The sequence below is a fragment of the Gopherus flavomarginatus genome, chromosome 4, assembly GCF_025201925.1.
Source record: "Gopherus flavomarginatus isolate rGopFla2 chromosome 4, rGopFla2.mat.asm, whole genome shotgun sequence".
NCBI lineage: Eukaryota > Metazoa > Chordata > Testudines > Testudinidae > Gopherus > Gopherus flavomarginatus.
In genome coordinates, this window is record NC_066620.1 from 21,216,814 (window position 1) to 21,240,169 (window position 23,356).

Genomic DNA, 23,356 nt, shown 5'->3' on the forward strand with positions numbered 1-23,356 from the left:
CATTAATCAGCTCCAATCACTCAGGGCCCACACTCACTTTTCCTTAAGCAAGATCTAGTTACATTAAAGAGTTTGTACATGGAGATTTTGGAAGAACAAAACCCAATATTGGCTTCCTACTGAAGAGAACTGCTGACATTCTGGAGCTGGATGTAGAGGTAAACTGTTCATAATATATCTGGGTGGCCAAACTGTGGCTCGCGAGCCACATGTGGCTCTTTTATAGTTAAAGTGTGGCTCACAGAGTCGTGTCCCCCCTCCATGCATCCCCATTCTCCACCTACCAGACTAGTGGAAGGGGAGAGCTTAGGGCTACTGCCCTGTATCATAGTGCCAGAGATGAGTGATGCCTGCTGAGAGCGTGAGGGCACAATGTAAAGGTTGGCCCCCCCAACAGCTTGAATCATGCCCCCCCTTACCCTCAGTGGCCCCTCTCTGCAGCTTCCAAGTGTTAGCTCTGTGTGGAGAGACAGTAGCAAACAGCTGGGAGCTGCAGGGAGAGGCCTCTGCCTCTCCTCACAGCCAGCCACAGCTCCCAGCTTGCTGGCTCCAGCAGCTGCTATGCAAGGAGGGGCATGGCAGCACCATGTGACGAAGTGGGGCCAGCAACATTTGGCAAAAATCGGGGGCGGGGGAACAGGATCCCACATCCTGTCCCCCCACATTGCTTCAATGTGGGGGGACAGGAAAGAAGAAGGTCTTGGAGATTCAGCCTGCTGGGGCTCGGGATTTCAGCAGGAATGGGGCTTCAGCCCGAGCCCTGGAAGGCACCTCTCTGGGTGCTGAAGCCCTGAGACAGTCCTGCAGGGAATGGGGAAGCCCAGAGCCCCAGCAGGCGCACCCTGGCTCTCAAACTTCTGAAGATTGTCATATGCAGCTTGGAGGGTCAGTAAGTTTGGCCACCGCTGTAATATATCCTATCTTGATGTCAGCAAAGCAGTTGCATTTATAAGGGTTTGTCTACACGTGAAAAATAATCCAGAATAAGGTACAGTATGAATTTTAAGCAGATTAACTATTGCAAAATGCATTACGTTCCTTTGGAATAAGACAGTTTTATTCCAAAATAAGAGCATCCACGTATGGAGTTGATCAGGATAGTTATTCTAGAATTATGCCTTGTGTAGACAAGCCTGTAAACTGTATGTATAAACTTTCTTGCTTTGGCCTAATTAATAATCCTTACTACCATTAATGCCAAATATGATGTTAATACAAAATAATCGTTAAAATTTTAAACTCATAATTGAGCCATATAATCCGATGATGTCATAGACGTCCTTCACTGACGTCTTCGGGGCTCATTATGGGAGCAGGAATCTGCTTACCCGAGGAAGGGTCTCCTGGATATATCGTGCTTATTTAAACTCTGGCTTTATAATGTCCAGCAGTGCATGGTGGAGTGTAGTTTAGCAATAGGGAGTTTTGCTCTGCATATTATGCATACCATACCCTCTCCCTTTAACAGAACTTCTGAGAAGTGGGACTGGATCAGAAATAAGAGCAATGTAACCTTTTGTATCAGTGCCACTGATTCAAATGCAATGCTGGATAACAGCTGACTACTTGCTGGTAGCCTCAGCTTGGTTTCTAATTGATACCTATCCATATTACAATCTCAGTACCCAGATAGCAAATGGGCATGAAGACTAAATTTTTCTTGTACCAAAAGATGGTCCCTGCAAATCAGGAGTTAGACACATTGGTAGGGCAGAGTATGGGAGGAAGCCTGGGCTGTACCTAGGGTGACCAGATGTTCCGATTTTATAGCGACAAGTCCCAATATTTGGGGCTTTTTCTTCTATATGCTCCTATTACCCCCCACCCTCATCCCGATTTTTCACACTTGCTATCTGGTCGCCCTAGCTCTACCAGATCTTAGGATGAAGGGAAGATTTTGCAAGTATTAAAAAACAGGCATAATCACTAATTTCATAGTAAAAAAGAAAAGAAGGAAATAGAGAATGACTTAAGAATTTAGGATCAGATAACTTAAGCCTCTATCACAGAATAAACACACAGAGTCGTCTGTTTGGAATCCCAATTAGAAATCCTTTAAATAATAAATGAATTCCTGGCGTCATTGAAATCGGTAGGAGTTTGGCCTGCAGCATGGCCAGGATTTCACCCATCTACATTTGAGGAACTGCACACGTGCTAGAAATGTTTAATTCTACTGTCATAATCAGTATTGTCATCTGACTACATATATTTTAAAATACAGTGATTTACTTAAGAAAATGATGGACTAAAATAAATTATTTAGTTTCTGGAATTTCTAATGGAATTGCTGAAATATAATTGTAAAAAATTATTGATGCTGTGGTGATTCTGCTTTCGTCATATTTTTAACTGCAGAGAACAGCGTAGGCTTGGGTTTAATATTTAAACAAATGGCTGCAGTTTAATACTTTTTTTTTTTAACGTGAAACAGCCAGCATCAGGATTTTATCTTTGCTAACTGTATCCCTGTAAAGGGGAAGGGGTGAGGAGAAGGAGCCTACAAAGACAGCTGCTGAACATGAGCAACTACTGCTAGACTGCAGTTGATAAGCATTGCTCTCACGCTGAATGGTGTCAGTGCAATTATTGCACACAACTATGAATGGTGTCTGGGGACTTGAAAATAATTAGTCATTTTACTAATAATGGATTTTAGCCTAGCCCAAGAACCTAATCTTTTTATGAAGATGTAGATTAGGTAAGGAGTAGGTATGATTAATTTAGGCAGTCTTGAAGCCAGTGTGTTTAATGTGCCATCATTGTGACCCCTACTTGACAAATGCCTGATGCTTCAGTGCTGCCTCAGGAATGAGCTGGCAACAAATTTACACCCAAAGGGAATTGGCCCTGGGGCCTCTGTTAGGCCAGGGGAGAAAGATAATCCAGATTTCATTAATTGTAAGACTTGCTGCTAATAAAGTATGTGTCAAATATGATTTGTGCATTTTGACCAGAAGTAATGATGACTTAATCATCTGACCTACATAAAATCAGCCATCTTAATTTTTGAATGAACTATACATGGTGAGGAGTCATATTTGGGGAGTGATCAGACCTTACTCAAACTCTGCCCGCAGTTCCAAACGCCATCCTCAATCCCATAATACCTGAATGTTTTTCTGCTGTATTGATCAGCAATAACAATAGTTATTAATCATATTTAACTCACCCTAATCAGCCTGAAATACTGTTTAGAGCTGGCTGGCTGCAGCCGCAGACCAACATCACTGCATTAGGTCACACTTGGAAAAGCCTAGTGTAAACTGAAAAGGTTAAAAGCTTTTTGGCTTTTTCAAAATGCAGTCTTACACTGCGCAGAAATGTATGGGCCACCAGAGAAATGCAGATACCCCATGCCACTGTGTCCTAGCTCACTCCATCTTTCTCTTGTGCTATGCTGTTTTGCAATGTCTGTTTAATAATTTGTTCCCCTTTGTATGAAAGTTATTCTTTTGTTAATATGCAGAAAGCATTAGTGGCAAGTCTCTTCTAAAACACCAGCTCTCCTGATCTAGTGATTTTGCTTTCCACCCCCACCCCCCTTCTCTTTTAGTCTGTTGATGTTGATTGGCCTCCAACCCTGAATGATTAGAGTCTTTCAAGCTGGGAAGAGGAAGAGTGACTTGACTCTCTTATCAGGAGCTGACAACAAATTGAACTGTGCACCGTATGATAACTTGTTTATCCCCTGCAAAATATTTCTGTTGAACATTTGGATCATGTTGATCTGTCAGGTTTTTTAATTGGCTTAAAAACTCAGGATCAGTTGATGTTTGTTCAATTAATTTGCAGCCTTATTGTAAATAAATTACTGTCCCATGTAAAGGGGTCTCTGACAGGCAGCTGTATTAACAGCAGTAAATGGTTTCTTTAAAAAAAAAATTATTTAGAGAGATGGTCAAACCCTGATCTTTGCAAGATATACCAAATATGCATTCCTGAATACTGTTTGAAACCCTTTGATTGAAAAGAGAAGTTCCCCTCCCTGAAACCACACATACCATACATCATCTAATTTTGTTCTCAACCAGAAAAAAAATGTAGATGCATGTTTGTATCAGATACCATAAGCATAATCTTCTTATCTAGATATTTGTACCACTTCCCAGAGCAGCAGTCTAAAAGCCTGATTCTAAGTACGCCAACGACTATTCATGTAAATGAGGATTGTCAGGATCAGACCATAAATCAATTGTATATTGTTAATCTGGAATTCTGAAATCAATGGGACTACTCCTGGAGTGAGGTACTGCTCAGCATGAGTAGGGGCAGCAGAATCTGTCCTACAATATTTTCCCCATATATGTACAAGTGCTGGTTAGATTTTGATTATTGCAGGGGGCGGCTGAAAACTTTACACCCAGAAATTCAGGAGGTACCTAATACTCCTATTATCTTCTGTAGGCCCGGGTCCCTGACCAGCCTACATGTTCCATATCTCCCCTCTTGCTGAGCCTCCCTGTGCAGCATGAGAGATGTAGTCTAGCTGGGGAATCCAGCACATGAAGGAGAATGGGGACGAGAGGTTTCTGAACCAGAACTCTTTGATGTACCATAGTGGCATTAATGAAAAGAAATATTTGAGGTTTTGGCTGACAAAGCAGCATGTTGGGGGTTTTCTTGACAAAAGTTTAAAATTCCAACAGAAAGTAGCTAATTTTTTTTTTAAAAATTGATCTAGTTGAAAACTCAAGTTTCCATCAGAAAAAGTGTTTCAGTGGATTTTTTTATCATCCCTAGGCTATGCTTACTCTGGTCATTGATTAATTTTATTTTAGTGACCTACTTCTTCGGCATAATACTGGCAGGTCCAAGTTCCTCTGTGAAAGAGCTGTAAAAGTAGCCATATGTTTGTGCTACATTTTGCGTGGCAGGATAAAGAGTTGCAGGTTTACACCACATCCCACTTCTTGTACAAAAAGTGCAAGACAGATAAAAAGTTCTAAGTTATGATAGAATTTTAGCATGAATTAGACTAAGGGCCCAATCTACAGCAAGACAGCTAATTCACTACCCGTATACCTTTACCAGTAGTAGGATTGGTGAGGCTGTCGTGTATATGGTTTTCTGGCATTTTTATGTTAGCAAAAACATTTTATGTCTGCACTGCCAGTGGTGAATCACAAGGCCCAGATTTGTCACTGTAGCTGAAGTATATAGAAGCGTATGAAAACTTGTGTATAAATTGAGCCCCCACTTTGATATGCGAGTGTGAAATGGCCTCACAGTTGTAACCCAAATCAGAAATTAAGAGGAATTCCTTAAAACACGTCTTGCTGTTTGATAAAATCAAGACTGAGTGAGTGCATCATAGAGCTGTTTCTGTGCCTATGAAGCACAAAAAAGAGATGAATAATACATAGTCAGGAAGAAATTGAGGGGATTATTAGAGGTTTTTTCTTAGTGTTTCAGAAATATGTCAGGTATTCTGCAAGACATACTGCTATTTATGTGGTGGTGGTGGGATGAACAGTTGGGTGGACTATATCCACTGTTAGGGTCAGGAAAGTTACCCTTAAAGATTTCAGCGTGGCACAGCATGTCAGTTTCCAGTGTAGGGCCAGACCTCAAGAGTCTGCAAGTTGGCATAGTTCTATTGTCAAGAGAGGTCTGAGGAGCTTTTCTGGAATATTCATAGTAATTCTTCCTCTTTGCCCATGATTGGTTGTCAGTGCTCATTTAAGACACCTTAAATTAGTTCCTCTTCTCCACTATCTCCAACATGTAAACATGGATGCAGGAGTTCAAAAGTACATTCCTGTTTCTTTCTAGAATCAGAGCAGCATAATTTAGACTACAAGTTTTGTTTCTAATATAAAAGTAACTATGAGCAAACACTTCCAGCAATAGTTGACTTTGTAACTAACTGTCCACACAGATGATTATCTAACACTAAGGGTATGTCTAAACTAGAGGGTTATTCCGATTTTACAGAAACTGGTTTTTTAAAACAGATTGTATAAAGTTGATTGCACATGGCCACAGTAAGCACATTAATTTGGTGGTGTGCGTCCATGTACCGAGGCTAGTGTCAATTTCCGTAGCGTTGCACTGTGGGTAGCTATCCCATAGTTCCCGCAGTCTCCCCTGCCCATTGGAATTCTGGGTTGATCCCAGTGCTTGATGGGGCAAAAAACATTGTCGTGGGGGGTTCTGGGTACAGCCTTACCCCTGCCTCCATGCAAGTAGCAGACAACTGTTTCGTGCCTTTTTCCCTGGGTGAACTGTGCAGATGCCATAGCATGGCAAGCATGGACCCTGCTCAGCTCAAGACAGCAATCATGGACGTTGTAAACACCTCACGCATTCTCGTGCAGTCAGTGCTGAACCAGGACCTGCAAAACTAGTCGAGGAGGCAGCAGCTATGGCAGAGCGGCGACGAGAGTGATGAGGACATGGACACAGAATTCTCTCAAACCATGGGCCCCTGCGCTTTGGAGATCATGCTGGTAATGGGGCGATTTTGGGCCCAGGAGACAAGCACAGACTGGTGGGACTGCATAGTGTTGCAGGAGTGGGACGATTCCCAGTGGCTGTGAAACTTTTGCATGCGTAAGGGCACTTTCATGGAACTTTGTGACTTGCTTTCCCCTGCCCTGAAACGCCAGAATACCAAGATGAGAGCAGCCTTCACATTTGAGAAGTGAGTGGCGATAGCCCTCTGGAAGCTTGCAACGCCAGACAGCTACCGGTCAGTTGGGAATCAATTTGGAGTAGGCAAATCTACTGTGCTTTGGCTACTTGCATCACAGCAGCCCCCAATCATTAAGCTGCTGCTACGAAAGGTTGTGACTCTGGGAAACGTGCAGGTCATAAGGAATCCCATTGCAGCAAAGCCATCCACTAACTGTAGTGGGGCGATAGATGGAACCCATATCCCTTTCTTCGCACCAGAGCACCAAGTACATAAACTGAAAGAGGTACTTTTCCATGGTGCTGCAAGCAGTGGTGGATCACAAGGGACGTTTCACCAACATCCAAGTGGGATGGCCGGGAAGGGTTCATGACGCTCTGTTTAAATGGCTGCAGCAAAGGAATTATTCCCCAGACCAGAAATTAACAGTTGGGCATGTTGAAATGCCTGTAGTTATCCTGGAGGACCCAGCCTACCCCTTGATGCCATGGCTCATGAAGCCATACACAGGCAGCCTGGACAGTAGTCAGGAGCTGTTCAACTACAAGCTGAGCAAGTGCAGAATGGTGGTAGAATGTGCATTTGGCCGTTTAAGGCGCGCTGGTGTACATTACTGACTCGCTCAGACCTCAGCCAAACCAATGTCCCCATTGTTATTGCTACTTGCTGTGTGCTCCACAATCTCTGTGAGAGTAAGAGGGATACCTTTATGGCGGGGTGGGAGGCTGAGGCAAATCAGTTGGCTGCTGATTACGCGCAGCCAGACACCAGGACGATTAGAAGAGCACACCAGGAAGCGGTGCGCATCAAAGAAGCTTTGAAAACCAGTTTCATCACAGGCGAGGGTACAGTGTGACTGTTGTGTTTGTTTCTCGATGACCCCGAGCCCGATTGACTCATTCCCTGTAAGCCACCCACCATCCCCCTTCGATTATCTCTTGCTTCCTAAGGAAATAAAATCACTCATTTAAAAATCATGTATTCTTTATTTATTAATTATAAAAAGAGGGTGAGAACTGACAAGGTAGCCCAGGTGGGGTTTGGGAGGAGGATAGGAGGGAAGGAAAAGGCCACTAAAAAAATTTCACAATGACAGCCTTTTGGTTGGGCTGTCCACTGGGGTGGAATGGGTGGGTGCATGGAGCCTCCCCCCACACGTTCTTAGTCCTCTGGTGGGTGAGGAGGCTAAGGAACATGATGAGGGGGGAGGATGGTTAGACAGGGGCTGCAGAAGCACACTGTGATCCTGCTGCCGTTCCTGAAGCTCCACCAGACGCCAGAGCATGTCCGTTTGATCATGCAGCAGCCCCAGAGTTGCATCCCAACACCTCAGATCTTTCTGCCACCACCTCTCATCTCGAGCGTCTCTCCTCTCCTCACGTTGGTCCCTCCTGTCCTCACTGTCACTGGCATCTTTCCTGTAATTTGATACCACGTCCTTCCACTCATTCAGATGAGCTCTTTCATTGCGGGTCACTTCCATGATTTCCGAGAATATTTCGTCTCACGTCTTTTTTCCTGCCGCCTTATCTGAGATAGCCTTCGGGATGGAGGAGGGAGACTTGAAAAATTTGCAGCTGCAGGAGAGAGGGAAAAAAGGGAGAGAAGTATTTAAAGAGATACACTTTACAGGACAATGGTTATACTCTTCCACGGTTAACACCACTATTCACCTTTCGTAGCACATGTGATCTCACTACAAGGTCGCATTTTGCATCTTAATATTGAGTGCCTGTGGCTTTGGTGTTAGAGATCTCACAGACGCAGGTCTGGGCATCAGAATTCGGCTTGCATGTGGCCATGGTAAGCCATTGTCTTTCGGCTTCTGCAGCCTTCATATATCCAGCGCCCTCCTTTTCCAAATAGCAAGCAAAGCCTGTTGAGTGCTGCTTCTTTCCTGTTAACGTGCAGCACCAGAACCGCCCCCATCCAATTCTCTGGGATGATCGCTTTACCGCTCCCCCCACCACGTGGTTTGTATCATAGAAGATTGCTGCTAGTCACCCTCCCCCCATCGCGTGGCTGGTAGCAGGGAAGATCCCAACTAGCCAAACACGAAAAAGCTCAGCGCCAATCCTCCCCACCCCTTTCCGCTTGGCTAAATGCAGGGAAGGATTTCTTTTCAGCCACAGGCAAACAGCCCAACCATCTCTGTCCCCTTAATTAAATTCCCGTATTTCAACCAGGTTACCATGAAAGATATCACGCTCCTGAGGATAACACAGCAAGATAAAGAACGGATGTTGCTTGAATGCCAGCAAACACCGGGACCGTATGCAGCTAGGCTTTGTCATGCAATGATTCCAGATTACTTGCTACATGCATGATGTGGTCAAGTGTCTTACCATGGAAGATGGAATAAGGCTGCTCTGCCCAGAAACCTTCTGCAAAGGCTTTTGGAGTACCTCCAGGAGAGCTTCATGGAGATGTCCCTGGAGAATTTCTGCACCATCCCCAGACGTGTTAATAGACTTTTCCAGTAATTTTACTGGCCGTGAATGCATCCCAAGTCCTCAGGGCAAATTAATCATTAAAAAACGCTTGCTTTTAAACCATGTTTTATATTTACAAAAGGTACACTCACCAGAGGTCCCTTCCATGGCTTCATTGTCTGAGATAGTGGCTTGGGAAGGCTGGGAGGGTACTTCTGTCAGGCTGAGAAAAAGCTCCTGGCTGTTGGGGAGAACGGAGTGCTGCGTGCTCTCTGCAAGCTCCTCCTCCTCTTCATCTTACCCGTCCACAGAATCCTCAGGCAAGGCTAAGATTACCCCCACCTCGAATCCATGGACAAGGGTGGGGTAGTGGTGGTGGACCCCCCCTAAAATTGCATGCATCTCAGTGTAGAAGCAGCATGTTTGCGGCCCTGCCCCGGACCTTCCGTTTGCTTCTTTGGTTTTCCAGTAGGTTTGTCTGAACTCCTTAACTTTCACATGGCACTGTACTGAGTCCCTGCTGTGGCCTCTATCAGAGCCTTGGAAATTTTTTTAATGTTTTTTCATTTCGTCTTTTGGAACGGAGTTGTGTTAGCACGGAATCCTCTCCCCATATAGCGCTCAGATCCAGTACCTCCCGTGCAGTCCATGCTGGAGCTCTTTTTCGATTCTCAGACTGCATAGTTACCTGTGCTGATGAGCTCTGTGTGGTCACCTGTGCTCATCAGCTCACCACACTGGGTAAACAGGAAATTAAATTCAAAAGTTTGCAGGGCTTTTCCTGTCTACCTGGCCAGTGCATTCGACTTCAGATTGCTGTCCAGAGCGGTCACAATGGTGCACTGTGGGATAGCTCCCAGAGGCCAATACTGTCAAATTGCGGCCACACTAACCGTAATCTGACATGGCAATACCGATTTCAGCGCTACTCCCCTTGTTGGGGAGGAGTACAGAAATTGGTTTTAAGAGCCCTTTATATCGATATAAAGGGCTTCGTTTTGTGGATGGGTGCATTAAATCGGTTTAACGCTAAATTCGGTATAAACGCGTAGTGTAGACCAGGGCTAAGAAAGGAAGCAACATGATGGAAAACATAAGAAATTGAATTCACAAAAGAGAAACCCAGTGCAATTGTCTTGATTTCTTGAAAGAACCTATTGAAGTGAACTAGATAAATGATTTCTAAATTCCAAAATCTATAGGGAAAAATCAGCAGGAATAGACAGCAGATATCACACAACAGCCCCTCCTGTCTGTTACAAAGCTAACAAGGCAAAACAGGAAGAGAGAGAGAGAGAGAGAGAGATCTGCTAATGCTGTCTTAGTACAGAAAAACACTCTGGTCACCATTATCGCCAATATTCCTCTAATATATCTTGTGCTATGGAAGTTGAGAGCTAGAGTATAGATGGATGATGAGATTGTAAGGGCTATTTTAAAATACAAGGTCTAATCTCCCTTCAGTGCATCTGCAGAGCTCCCAAAGATCTTAAATCAAGACAGGCTTTCCCTAATACATCTGCATTGGGGTATAATCAGGGGTGAAAGTAACTTAACAGACTTACCAGTACGCAGGGTGGCCGGGGTCCTGGGCAAGGTAGCGGAAGGGGCCTCTGGGCTCCTGGAAGCGCTAAGGCCAGGGCCAGACTTCCCTAGTCAGCCTTTCAGCGCTGCCCAGCCCATGCCAGCCATGGCTCCGGCAGCAATTTAAAGGGCCCAAGGCTCCCAGTTGCTGCTACCATGCTAGTGGCAGCCAGCAGCCTTTAAATTGCTGCTGGACCCTGGAGCTCCCACACCAGCGACTGGAACCCTAGGCCCTTTTAAAATCGCCGGGCCCTGGGGCAGCTGCCCCTTCCCACACAGTCAGCTGCATACCAGTGGCCACCTTCTTACTGCTACAGCTTACTTTCACCTCTGGGTATAATGCACATGAAACTAAGCTGGTAGCTAAGGTGCCTATACATGTAACCATCCGATTATGTTCATTGGCTGTGTCGTGAAAGTGATCACAAAATATAAAGAAAATTCTGAAAAGCTAATGTAATTTGTTTTGCAACTTTGTTAAAATCTGCAGGTTTTAGAAGAAAATAAACCCTTCTCTCTTTCAGCCTCTGTGTGTGTTTCTAATTTACATTGCAGAACTGGAACTAAAATAAATTATACTTTTAATTGAAAAATAACATCAGGGCAAAACTTACTCACCTTTACTCTTTCAGGTAGCGTCACTGAATTAAGGTGATGGCTTGTGTGAACAAAGGGAGCAGGATTTAGTCTATTATAGAAACTTATCAGATCAGAACTATGCAAACCATTAAAAAAAAAGTTTTCATACATTGCAACATTTCAGCCCAAAGCCAGACAGCTTAGTATATATAAAAAGTTATTAACATTGACTCAGAAGGAACTCTAGGCATCACTAAAACTACTCATTCCCCTATCTGTCCTAAATTTATCTTTCCGAACAAAACACACAGCTTTTTAGAATTGGGTCTGTGCTATGTGGAAAATAGATTTCCTATTCTACTCAGAATCTAATGGCACTGTTGTCCCTCAAAGGTCATAGGAAGTAGGGCAGCCAATAAGAAAACTGACATTAAACCCAGTATTAAGCATCCTTAAACTTGAGTGATGTTTCATTTAACTCAACAGGACTTAGTGTGGGAATAGGATTTGCAGGATCAACTCCCATAATGCAGAAGAAAAAGGTATGTTAAAATAACTAGAGTGGGTGATATGTGGTAAATCTAGAGAACATCATCCCCTAGTATTCGCTACTCTAAGGAAAAGGTCCCCTGGACGTTACATTTCAAACAATAGCTGTGCAGCTGCCCTCTGAAACTTAGGCTTCTTGATGGTGTCAAAGACATCCAAAAACTGAGCCCCTGCCAAAATATCCCTAGTCATTTTTCAGAAAGTAGGACTTAGGCCTACACAGAGTTTTTGCACGGATCTAACCTGGTAGGTTTAGTAAAGGTATTAATATTTGTAGCGATCCCAATAAACACCTTTACACCAGTGTAACTGCCTATCCACTAGGGAGGTGTGCTGATTTAACTAAATTTGTTTTTCTACCAATTTAGGCAATCACTGCAAAAACTATGTAGAGATGCTCTTCATGTACAAGTCACTTTAGGCTTCCCACTAGCCAACAATACTCAACAGCTGTGGAAAATGCTTTAAAAGCAAATTTCCTAATATGAACAAAACAAAAGCAGCGTCTCTCGAGCTGATTTAAGCTTTTGGGGCCTCACATGAGTAGCCTCATTTAAGTCAAGGAGTGTTGGAGGGGCTGAATAACTGTTAGGATCAGATTCCCCCCCCCCCCAATGTTCTTGAATTGTCTACAGGGATGAAGTATAAACACAAAGCCAGCTTATCTTGGAGCCAAAAAGGAAAACACAGAGGTGAATGAAAATATTTAATTATACACAATAAAACAAACTGTACCCAAGAATTTTTGAAATAAAAAAATTACTAAAATGTTAATTGAGAACTTTAAAGAAACTGATTGAACAGACATTTCAAGCTTTATTCTGATTTCTATATTTCCTCAGTCATGCTCTGTTTGGTTATTACACCTACAAATCACATGGAAAAAATGTTCCTTGCTCCCTTTCATTTATTTTAAAGCTATTACAAAAATGCTGAAGACTAGCATGTTGCATTTCCTCTCATTAGATTTATAGAAAGCACCTGTCCAAGCTCCAGCTGCATAAATACAGTTTAAAAATATCTGCAGAACTACATACACAGACCTGCCCTGTACTGAGCATTATGACTGGAGGTGCATAATCACCTACACCAGTGGTTTTCAACTACTCCAGCTATGTGAATAACAAAGCTGGAGTCGACGTAGCTTTGATCTTCACTGAGCTGCATTGATGGGAGACGCTCTGTGGTTGACTTCCCTTACTCTTCTCGGAGAGGTGGCGTGCCTGGGTTACTAGACCTGCTAAATCAACCCCTGCTGTATCGACTGCAGCAATGTTGATCTCTCCATAGTGAAGACCAGCCCTTAGACTTAGTTTGCAGGTCCACAGACCACAGGTTGAAAACCATTGACCTATGTCCTTCAAATTATTGTTCTGAATCAGATTTATTTATTTTTGCATCTGGGAGTCAGACTGCCAGACAGTAATTAGACTTATACAAGTTTTTAAAAGTTTAGTGATACCTTTGTCAGTGGATAAGCCTATTTAAATAGCTTAAAAAAGTGAATGAATCTGATTAGAGAACTTGTTGGTATAAAAACAAAAACAAGAAAACCCCAAAACCCCACACAATACAGAAATATCATGTATGGACATGATGGGCTAGATCCTCACATATGCTTGAGTTATGCTTGAGAACCTATGGAGCTAAGGGGGTAGGGCATAGCCCCTGATTCAGGGTGCAGATGGAGATCTTAATTAGCACTGAGTGGAATGATACTGGATGCCCAGCGCACAGCATGTTTTGGCCACACCTTCTCCTTCCCCCTATGATGCCAGGAGCCAGAAGTAGGTGCTACAGAAGTTTATATCGCCCAGGATTCTTTTATGCAAGGGGACTTTTAGGTTGGCCCACAGTCACCAGAAAGGAAGTGTATGTAAGAGGATCTGACCCAATATATTTTATGTAGTTCAAAATAAACACATGCAGTCCAAAAGAGTGTATTCATTACAGTACCAATCCCGTGCTACCATTCATAAAGCATCCAGTACATTACAGTAAAAAAAATACTGAGAGAACAGTGCAAAATGGTTTTGCTTCTTTGTTCAGTAACTCATGTCACACCATAGCTGCACTAGTTAAGAACTCCGGGGAACATGCTAATATTTTTAAATAGATCTAACAATGACATAGTCATTACCATTTTTAAGAATAAATTTGCTTTGTAAGCAAATAGAGTGAACATATAAATGTGAAAAAAAATCAGTGCATAAGCTAAGTTTACCAGTAAAAACATGTATATAAAAAATGTTGAGATAGCGCTATCAGGTAAGAAGAAAATATTAAGAGGACTAAATGGGCCACTGCTGTGCACCAGCAGGACAACTCCTGGATTTGTCTGGTTTGTTATTTAGCAAATTTATATTAAATTTTTTAAGGAGCAACAACTGTTTTCGTTTCCAACTACTTCTTTCCCTTAAATTACATAAACGTAGCCCCTCTGAAGATACCTGTTTCCATGAGTGAGCTTCTGCTGAGCGCAGGAGGTCTTTAGCACTTAGCAGCCCCCTTCACTACCCCTTTCCAGCAGTGTAAAAAAATTATATGAGGTTATTTTGATGTACAAATTCCCAAACCCTGTTCCCTAATGTCACATTTAATGTGGCATCAACTTTTGATCAGCCGCCCTAATTATAGTCTGAAACGTGCATAATAAGTTGCACTGACAAACATTCCGAGAGGAAAAGTTAGGCTCCCACAGCATAACTATGAGTATTAATATTCGACTACATATAAATTCTCTGTCTCTGGCCATTAGAGAAATTTTGGATACTGGTTATCAGACTGACGGCAAAACAGAGGCTCAGGGGTTGAAGCCCTGAAATAGAGCCTCAAAATGGACTTCAAAGGCGCTCAAAAGCTCTTCTTCACCTTGAGTCCCATCTGTATAGTACTGGCTATTGGAAGCACTATTTTGATTATTCTGAATAAGATTGCTGGGTGACCTTGATTCGTTCATAACTTGAGGGTCTAGGAAACCGTAAGCAGCTGAATGAAATGCGTTGGATTGTGAACTAAAAGATGAGCTACAAGAAGCTGCTAGAGATGTACTGATAGAAGGCACCTGATGGATTTGCCTCCTGTGATCATTTGGGTTTAAAACTTGATTAAATGATGCCTTTTCTACGTTCATGCTCATGCATCCCATGTCATCAGTCTCCATGTTAACAATGCTGGGTGCTGTGACGTTTATGGTGTGAGCCTGATGCATGATGCTGCTATCAGAGACATTCTGCATGTCTTGCTGTGACATTGCTGATGCTCCTATACCATTTGTGCTGGTGAAATCTCGATAGTAGTTTATTTCCTTCTGATCAGTCCAGTGCAGAACATTTTCATGAAGAGCTGAGAGCGAACTGCTGCTCTGTGGGTTAGGGTGAAGTGCATCCATCACAAAACTGTTCTGTGGGTGTGTATTAACTGTGTTGCCTGATGAAGCGGAGCACAGGGATTGCCAACATGAAGAAAGAGCTTCATCATGCTTAACCGGTCCCACGGCCTGCACATTCGTAGGCTGATGTGGGATTGGATTTGAATTGCATGTGGGTGGGGAATAGTAAGACGGAATTTGACTGGTGCTTACAGGAGTTCTCTGCAGCGGCATAATTGCAGTTTGAGAAAACATATTTGGTTCTGTGAAAAGGAAACACTGTTCTTAATGCATGGAAATTATAAGAAAGAAAAACATGGCAGGCAATTCAAATAGTCAAGCCTGCCAAAGTCGTACATCAAAAGCACTAAGCACAGGCTTAACTTCAAGCACACGTGCAATCCTATTTGCATCAGTGGGATGATTCATGGGCTTGCAGTTAAGCAGCTACTTAAGTGCTTTGCTGGATCAGGCCACAGTGCTTAGCACCTTGCAGGACAAACCCTAAATGTCCAACCTGCAGTTAGACTGGCTGTACACATCACCCTTCTCTTTACTTGAAACATGGACGCTAGAGAACCTTACAATAAAAATATGGCTGGCTTTGAGGCGATATAGTAAGTACTCTCAATATTTTAGGGCATGTCTATTCTGCATCTGGGAGCAAGCCTCCAGCCCCAATCCACAGACTTGTACTAGCGAATATTTAAGCAAATAGTGCGGAAAGCCTGGAAATTTAAAGTTAAACTTCACTGAAAAGACCCAAATGTCTGAAAGCTCAGAGATAAGCAGAGATAACAGATACGATTTTCAAAAAGGCCTAAATAAGTTGGGAACCTAAGTCCCAATGACTTTGAGACTTAATCTCCCAAGGCTGAAATCCTCAAAGGTATTTAGGTGCCTAACGCTTTGACAATGGGACTCCTAAGACATTTAGGTGCTTTGGAAAACTTTACTCAAATGTTTAGTATTTGTCCAAACAACTTTACCTCCAACCCAATCTCCTGCTGCTCTCCCTGGCACCAGCCCCCTACCCCTCCCTCTCACTGAAAAGGGGCAGTACATGCTTGCTTGCTCTCTCCCTGCTGGCTGTCAGGGGCTCAGTGATGGACTTTGGGGGTGGGGCCTATTGCAGTCCTCTGGTGTTTGTTCCCCTCTTACCCCTGCTACTGAAGAGCTCTCTCCTGCAGTGAACTGCCCCCTCATTGCTGCTGCTGTCATGAGGGAGCATTAGGGGCTGGCGCCTCATAGTATCAGCAGGGGGCAGACTCCAGAGACAACTCGTTGCCAAGGGACAGTGCTCTTGCTGAGAGGGGAAAAGACCCCACAAATCTTCCCCAACCATTTGTTTTAGACAGCTTCACATGGGGTATTTTCTTCCACCTGAGGGGCAGGCCTACAGCAGCACTTTCAGGATGGAGAAACTACAGCATACGCCTTATGAGGGTGACAGTTACAATTTCACTGTGCCCCTACGGGAGACCATGAATAAACGGGGAGACGGGCAGGTGCAAAGAATAAGTGTCTTCAGGTAATACTACTGCCTTGAAGTTTAAGTGCTAGAGTCCCGGTGGATAGAGGGGTGCTGTGCACCTGCATTTACATGTCAAGTTATTGCAACTCAGCATGCATGAATCAGAAAGTGAAACGGCTTTTTGATTTCTCTGAATATGCATGTGTGGCAATTGTACACGCCAACGTCATCCCACCAGTGCCTCTGGCCACTGAAAACTAGCCTCCAGTTTTTGGAAAAGCTAAGGGCTCTCATCATATTCTCTGCTATGGAAAATGGACACTGCAAATCAGAGAGTCATTGTTTGTTTCAAACTGATGCTGGATTGACATATGCAGAGAGATCTACCTTTCTTAATTATCCTCCCGTCACCAGGGATAGACCGGAATGGAGCTGCTTTGGGCCTCTCAGACACATTGGGACCTGCGATGGAAAAGGACATTAACCCTGTTATTTAAGAATAGGATTGCTCTTTTAAAAGAGAAAAGAAAAAAAAAATCTTTGCTCAAATTAAAAAAAAAAGATCGTGGAGGCAAAGTACCAAATGTTTTCCTTACCATATTCCTGCATGAGCTTTTGCAAAGCCAATGTTGATATTTGCCTTTGTCTTTTTGCTTTATTACCATAAGGATCTACATGGGGAAGGAGAAAAGAGTATTGGTGATAAGAATGCTCTCCACTGTGTTTTGTAAAGAAAGTTTCCAGAATTTATGTATGCCTTCTGCTTATAATGGCAGGGGTCTTCCCAAATGTAGTTCTCATAGATATGTGATCTAAAGTGCTGATACAAAAAAATCACAACCCACCACCCCTAAGATTATTCTAAAGAAGCACAATGCTGGGGTGCTGTTACTAAAAACAAACTTTTACTGATTCAAAGTTGTTCTCTCGTAAAAATACAGCGCTGACATACTCTTAAGAATTCTCCTAGTAGGAACTGTACCTTTTTCATCTGGAAGATATCTGAAATCCATCGACTCACTGACTTCCTGGTCAGAGGGTCTTCGCAGCTGCATCTTTACCGTAACTGGTTCAGTGATGTCTTTGTAAAATGGCGGGGTTTTGAATACAATAGCGACTTGGCGATGTACATCAGCTTGTGAGAAACTACCTTTGGCTTCCCACTCATTCAAGACAAATCTGACTTCTATATCATCTAGTCCATCAGAAAAAGAAGATACCAGTTAGTACAGAAAGAAAAAAAATAAAACCTATGGCCAACATTTTCAAACTTGCAGGCCTAAAGTTAGGCATTTAAGTCCTTAAGTAGGCTCCTAACTAGTCTGATTTTCAGAGGTGCTGATGACCTATTGAGTTCAATGGGAGTTGAGGGTGCTCAGCAACTCTGAAATCAGGCCACTTATTTAGGAGCTTAACTGAAGGTTTAGGGGCCTAACTTTAGGCCTCCAAGCTCAAAAATGTTGGCCTCTGCAGCTGAATACATTTCAAATGTATTCTGGAAAGAGGGAGAGAAACTAATCACAGTTACCTTTTTGAACCTTGTCACACAGTAGAAATATTTCATCTCCTCCTTTTACACTTCCACAATTCTTGTTCACACGACAGATTCTCAACTCTGCTGTGTTAGGAGCTCCTAGAGATAAACAGGAAATAGCAATAGGACATAAGGACACAAGAATGGCCACACTGGGTCAGACCAATGATCCATCTAGCCCAGTATCTGCTCTTCCAACAGTGACCAATGCCAATTATGTCACAGAGAATGAAAAAGGCAGGCAATTTATTGAGTGATCCACCCCACGTCATCCAGTTCTAGCTTCTGGCAGTTGAGGTTTAGGAACACCCAGAGCTTGGGGTTGCATCCCTGCCCATGTTGTCTAATAAAAAAGAGAAGGCTTTATGAAAGTGCCCTGGGATGACTGATGGGCAGGTATAACAGCAGTGTTATCAATATGAAGGGATGTGAATGGCAGGGGTGAGTTCGAATGCACGTCTGTACTGGGCCTGATATTAAAGTCTGTATTGAAGGGGGTGCTCCATCTAGCCCTCTCCACTACATAATTTTGTAAAGCATTAGAGGCTGCCATAGAATGAAAGTGCAGAGGAGAAATTCTGGTACATATAAACTGAAATGAAGGTCTCCATCCTGCTTGACCTAACAAGGCAGTAACTGGGGCAGGGACAGTGCGCACCTGGCATTCAAAATACCCTCCACATGAAAGTAATTTGGAAGCATGTTCCTAGACCAAGATGAAATCAGTAAGCTGGTGATGAAGGCAAGAAAGATGAAGGCTCTGGTCATGTAGCCTTTTCCTGTCTTGGGCACCGAACACCAATGCTGCTACTGCTACTCTTAACGACTTATCTTCCATATTTATTTCAAAGCCAGCTCAGATTACTGTTGCAAATATTTCACCACTTAGCTAGTTGTTACTCAACATTACAGCAACTCTGACCCATAGAACTCACATGCAAGGGTTTAGTCAATGACCCTTACACATCACTCTGGAGTTGCTGGAAAGGGTTGGGTCAGCAATTCATTAAAGTGATACCCTCCCCTTCCCCCCACCTCAGCACAGCAGATTATAATTTTTACTTATTGACATATTTGGTCAAAAAAAAGGCTAAGTTTGGCCTAAAAGAGATGGGCAAATGAGGGTGGGGCAAGAGTCAATGAGTCTTCCTATACACACATAGCATCTACTCATTGTGGTCCCAGATAGGACTGGGATTGCTGGGCACTACCACTATAGAAATATTTAATAAAAATAATTATTAATAAATAGTTAACAGGGTTTTAACATTTGGAGGCAATGGCCACAATTTTCAAAAATAGATTCCTAAAGTTAAAATTCCAAATTTTGGATTTAGGTATCTAAACAGGTGGCCAGATTTCAAAAAGTACCCAACAGCCCCCAATAGGGACCACAGGAATTTCTGGGTGTTCAGCACTTCTGAAATCTGGCCACCAAGGCCCCAGTCCAACAAAATACTTTAAAGCATGTGCTTAACTAAGCATGCGAGCAATCTCAATAAATCAACATATATACATATGGTTAAATTTATGCATGGGTTAGGTGCTTTGCTGGATCAAGGCCTCATTTAGGCACTTAAGTATAGAAAATTCTGAAAATCTTGCTAATATTGCATATTATTGTCTGTAATTCTATACACGGGGCCAGATTGGGCTCAAAGACAACCACCATACAACTTCTACTGACTTCGGCATCTGGCTAAAGATGTGCAGACACAGAAGGCCTCCGGTATTCTTTCAGTGCTCACAGAGGTACGGGATCAAGAACTGTCCTATGCAAGATTACCTCTGGTAGCCTCACTGTTTATCATTACAAAATAATCAATACAATTAGGATAGCATAACTGTTTAGCCCTGAGCAGCACAGTCATGCTGGAGACCTGCAAAGCTTTGGAGTCTTCAGTGCCCAAAGTAATTATTCAATCTACCACAAGTCAGAGTTTAATATATTAACAGTAGCTTTTCATGAACAAATGTGGAAGATTATGATACTGTTTCAAATTGATATACTTCATAAATAATATCATAATTCATATATATCCAATAAGTATGCTGGGCAAAAGGAGGTCCAATACATTTATAAATTACATCCCAAAAACTTAAATTAAAAGAACATTTAAGGTTGCAAAGTCAAGGAGCTGAAAGTTAGGAAATCTAGTTAAGGCTGCATGTGCAGCTATAATTCAGCCACTTTGTGCATATTCATTATGATACAATCTTTACCTATGTGATCACGTGCTGGTTTTCTCTGACTCATTCAGTGCACAGGACAGACTGTGCTCACTGAATGAGCAACTCTTCAATATTTTGTTTCATTCTCATCATTCAGTGTGTGACCACATGCCTTGCTGCACACTATTCAAAACCTTCTCTACATAATAGTACAGAATTAATTTCCTCATGACGTTCTCAGCGTAATATCTTAGTGCTTTACTAACATTAATGGAATTGTCTTCACGACAGCCCTGTGAGGTGATGCATAATTACTAGCCCCATATTATAGATGCCCAGTAATTCTGGGTGTCCAATTTGAGAGGCCTAGTACCTGATTTTTCAGAGAATTTGATATTATGTAGCATTTTATATGTACGTGGCACAGCTCCCATTGACCTCAGTTGCAGCTCAGAGTGATCAGCACTTCTGCAAATCAGACCCCAGGTGTCTCAAGTTGGGTATTCAGAAAATGAGGAACATGCAGTGACCACCACGTGAAAATTCTGGTTTACATAACTTGCACTGCATCACACAGGAACTCTAATGCTGTCCCTGCAGTTCTTCTTTGAGTGATTGCTCATGTGTATTCCACAGTAGGTGTGCGTGCTCGCCACATGCACCGGTGCCATACTGGGGGGGCACTGCTGCAACCCCTAGAATGGCACTTCTATATCATGCTATAAGGGGAGCTGCGCACTGCCCCCACCCTCAGTTCCTTCTTGCCACCAGTGAAGGTAGTCAGAACTTTGTGCTCCAGCTCCGTTGTAGCGCTTCTAGCCTTAGTAGTACAACTCTTCTTCGTAGATTGCTTCTCTAGTTAGTTGCTTGGCTTGGGGCATGCCCCAGGCTTCAAGTCGTGCAACTCCTGTCACAGTTCTATGCCCAGAAGCGACCCCACTCTGTGTCTTCGCTGTCTGGGCGAGACTCACATAAGTGAGCGTAGTAAAATCTGCAGATCATTCAAGCCTCGAACAAAGTGTGAGAGAAATATCCGACTCTGGGCCCTGCTAATGGAGTTGGCATTGGCACCAGCACCGGCATGCCGACCTGATTCGGCGCCGGGCACCGCATCATCGGTGCGGAGCAAGGCTCCATCCACAAGTTGGCATCGCTCCCCTGCCAAGAAGGGAAGACTCAGCGGTGCCAAGAGAAGGACAGGGATGAAGCCGGTCCTGAGTTGGGCAGCCCACGATCCCCCTCAGGAACCAGACCGTCGACTCACGCTGAGCGGAGTAGTCCAATCCCATCCGCACGAGCCTCTCCTGCGGTGAAAATGCCGTTGTCATGCGCTGTCTGTGCTGCCTCCAGCATCATCTTTGCCCTTCCGGTGCGGGGTGCGCCGCCTGAGATGGGTCCCCAATCCCGAGGCAAGCCACCAGTGGGAGCTCATCAACCCTCCCCGGTCCGACATAGTCTCTGCTCCGAGGATGATACCTACCTGTTCCGAGGGGCCATCCTGGAGCACGCACCAGACTTCCACTCTGTTGGCTGATTCGCCTGAGAGGGAGTCTCAAGGGCCCTCCACTACCCACAGAGGTTGCAGGCACCGAGACAAGAGGCGTCGAAGCTCCTCTTTGCACTAAAGCTATAGGAGCAGGTCTCAATGCCATCGGTACCAACGCTCAGATTCGAGTGTTCACTCCAATATGCGTCATGCTCGGAACGCCCCTCGACCGTCATCGGCACCCAGGCGTCGTAGCCATGGTCACCGAGGGGAATCTAGAAGCAGCATCTCCGACGGGTACACATATTCGTCGTCGAGGTCTAAATTGAAGTCGGCACTGACACGGCTGTGGACGCTTCCGACGCTCGTATGGCATCGTGCGTTCCTCAGCAACTTCGGCTTTGGCACCCAGCTGCCCATCCCTGGGCCGCGCCACCCCCCATGATCAAACGGCTCCGCTCGGTCCCCAAGCGGGTCAATGGCAAGGGGTGCCTTGGCAAGGGCAGTGGTGTCAGTGGGCACCGTGGCCCCAATTACCTGCATCGGCGAGACCCCGTTCAGTGGCCGTGGCATCACAGATACACTCTACATCCAGGCCTCAGCACCAGGAAAAGTCAACCGGTACCGAACCAGTGGCACCACATACGGGCTCGGAATTGGGGGTTGGGTACCGCCCGACACCCTGGGGGCAGAACCCCTCACCGGCACCAGAGGAATCCATAACGGCATCACCACCCGCCCTACAGGAAGATTTTAAGGTTCACCAAGAGCTCCTTAAGCGAGTGGCCTCGAACCTCCAGCTTCAGGCTGAGGAGATGGGGAGCTGTCAGACACCCTGTTCAAAGTGTTGTCCTCCTCAGCACTGGGCCATGTGGCCCTATCTCTCCACCAGGGGGTGGCCAACATATCGACTTCACTTTGGCGAACCCCAGCCTCCTTGACACCTATTTCTAAAAAGGTGGAGAGAAAGTATTTTGTGCCAGCAAAGGGGCACAAATACTTGTACTCTCACCCGGCACCCAAGTCTCTGCTGGTGGAGTCTGTAAAACACCAAGAGAGACATGGTCAACCCGCGCCCACTCCCAAGGATAAAGACACCAGGAGACTGGATACCTTCGGCAGGAAGGTTTATTCATCGGCCAGCTTCCAGCTCAGGGCAGCGAATCACCAAGCCCTACTGAGTCAGTATGATTTCAATTTATGGGGGTCCCTGCGAAAGTTTGAACCTCTTCTCCAGGAAAGGGACAAGAGGGAGTTCAGAGCTTTGGTCAATGAAGGAGCACCGGCGGAAAAAGTGGCTCTTCAAGTGGCTTCGGACGTGGCAGATACAGCGGCCCATTCGATAGCCTTGGCCATTTCCATGAGCAAGGCTTCGTGGCTCTCGCTGTCGGGGCTGTCCGTGGAGTCCCAGTGCCTCATGCAGGACCTGCCCTTCAGACAGCCATCTGCATGGGATGAAAGACTCCCACGTCATCCTGCAAACTCTGGGCCTATATGTCCTGCCAGCAAAGGACAAACCCAGGCCACAGACCTCAGCCC

General features: G+C 44.3%; 2 protein-coding genes across 4 annotated transcripts in view; one reads left to right on the plus strand and one right to left on the minus strand.

Annotated features, from left to right (window-relative positions):
• The window catches only part of PUS10 (pseudouridine synthase 10), a 77,041-nt gene extending 73,321 nt beyond the window's left edge, over nucleotides 1–3,720 (plus strand). For 2 of the 3 annotated variants that reach the window (XM_050952145.1, XM_050952144.1), the window contains 2 exons: nucleotides 59–158; nucleotides 3,557–3,720. In XM_050952145.1, coding sequence (XP_050808102.1) covers nucleotides 59–158; nucleotides 3,557–3,595 — 139 coding nt within the window. In that variant the 3' untranslated portion in view covers nucleotides 3,596–3,720. Of the gene's footprint in view, nucleotides 1–10; nucleotides 159–3,556 lie in introns of those variants that run through there. The other variant, XM_050952146.1, reaches the window with a different exon arrangement.
• An 8,754-nt stretch (nucleotides 3,721–12,474) lies between these two features.
• REL (REL proto-oncogene, NF-kB subunit) overlaps nucleotides 12,475–23,356 on the minus strand; it is a 46,524-nt gene continuing 35,642 nt past the window's right edge. Inside the window, exons 6-10 of the mRNA XM_050952135.1 lie at nucleotides 18,154–18,258; nucleotides 17,608–17,820; nucleotides 17,222–17,296; nucleotides 17,013–17,087; nucleotides 12,475–15,414 (exon numbers count right to left, since the gene is read on the minus strand). Coding sequence (XP_050808092.1) covers nucleotides 14,585–15,414; nucleotides 17,013–17,087; nucleotides 17,222–17,296; nucleotides 17,608–17,820; nucleotides 18,154–18,258 — 1,298 coding nt within the window. The 3' untranslated portion in view covers nucleotides 12,475–14,584. The remainder of the gene's footprint in view (nucleotides 15,415–17,012; nucleotides 17,088–17,221; nucleotides 17,297–17,607; nucleotides 17,821–18,153; nucleotides 18,259–23,356) is intronic.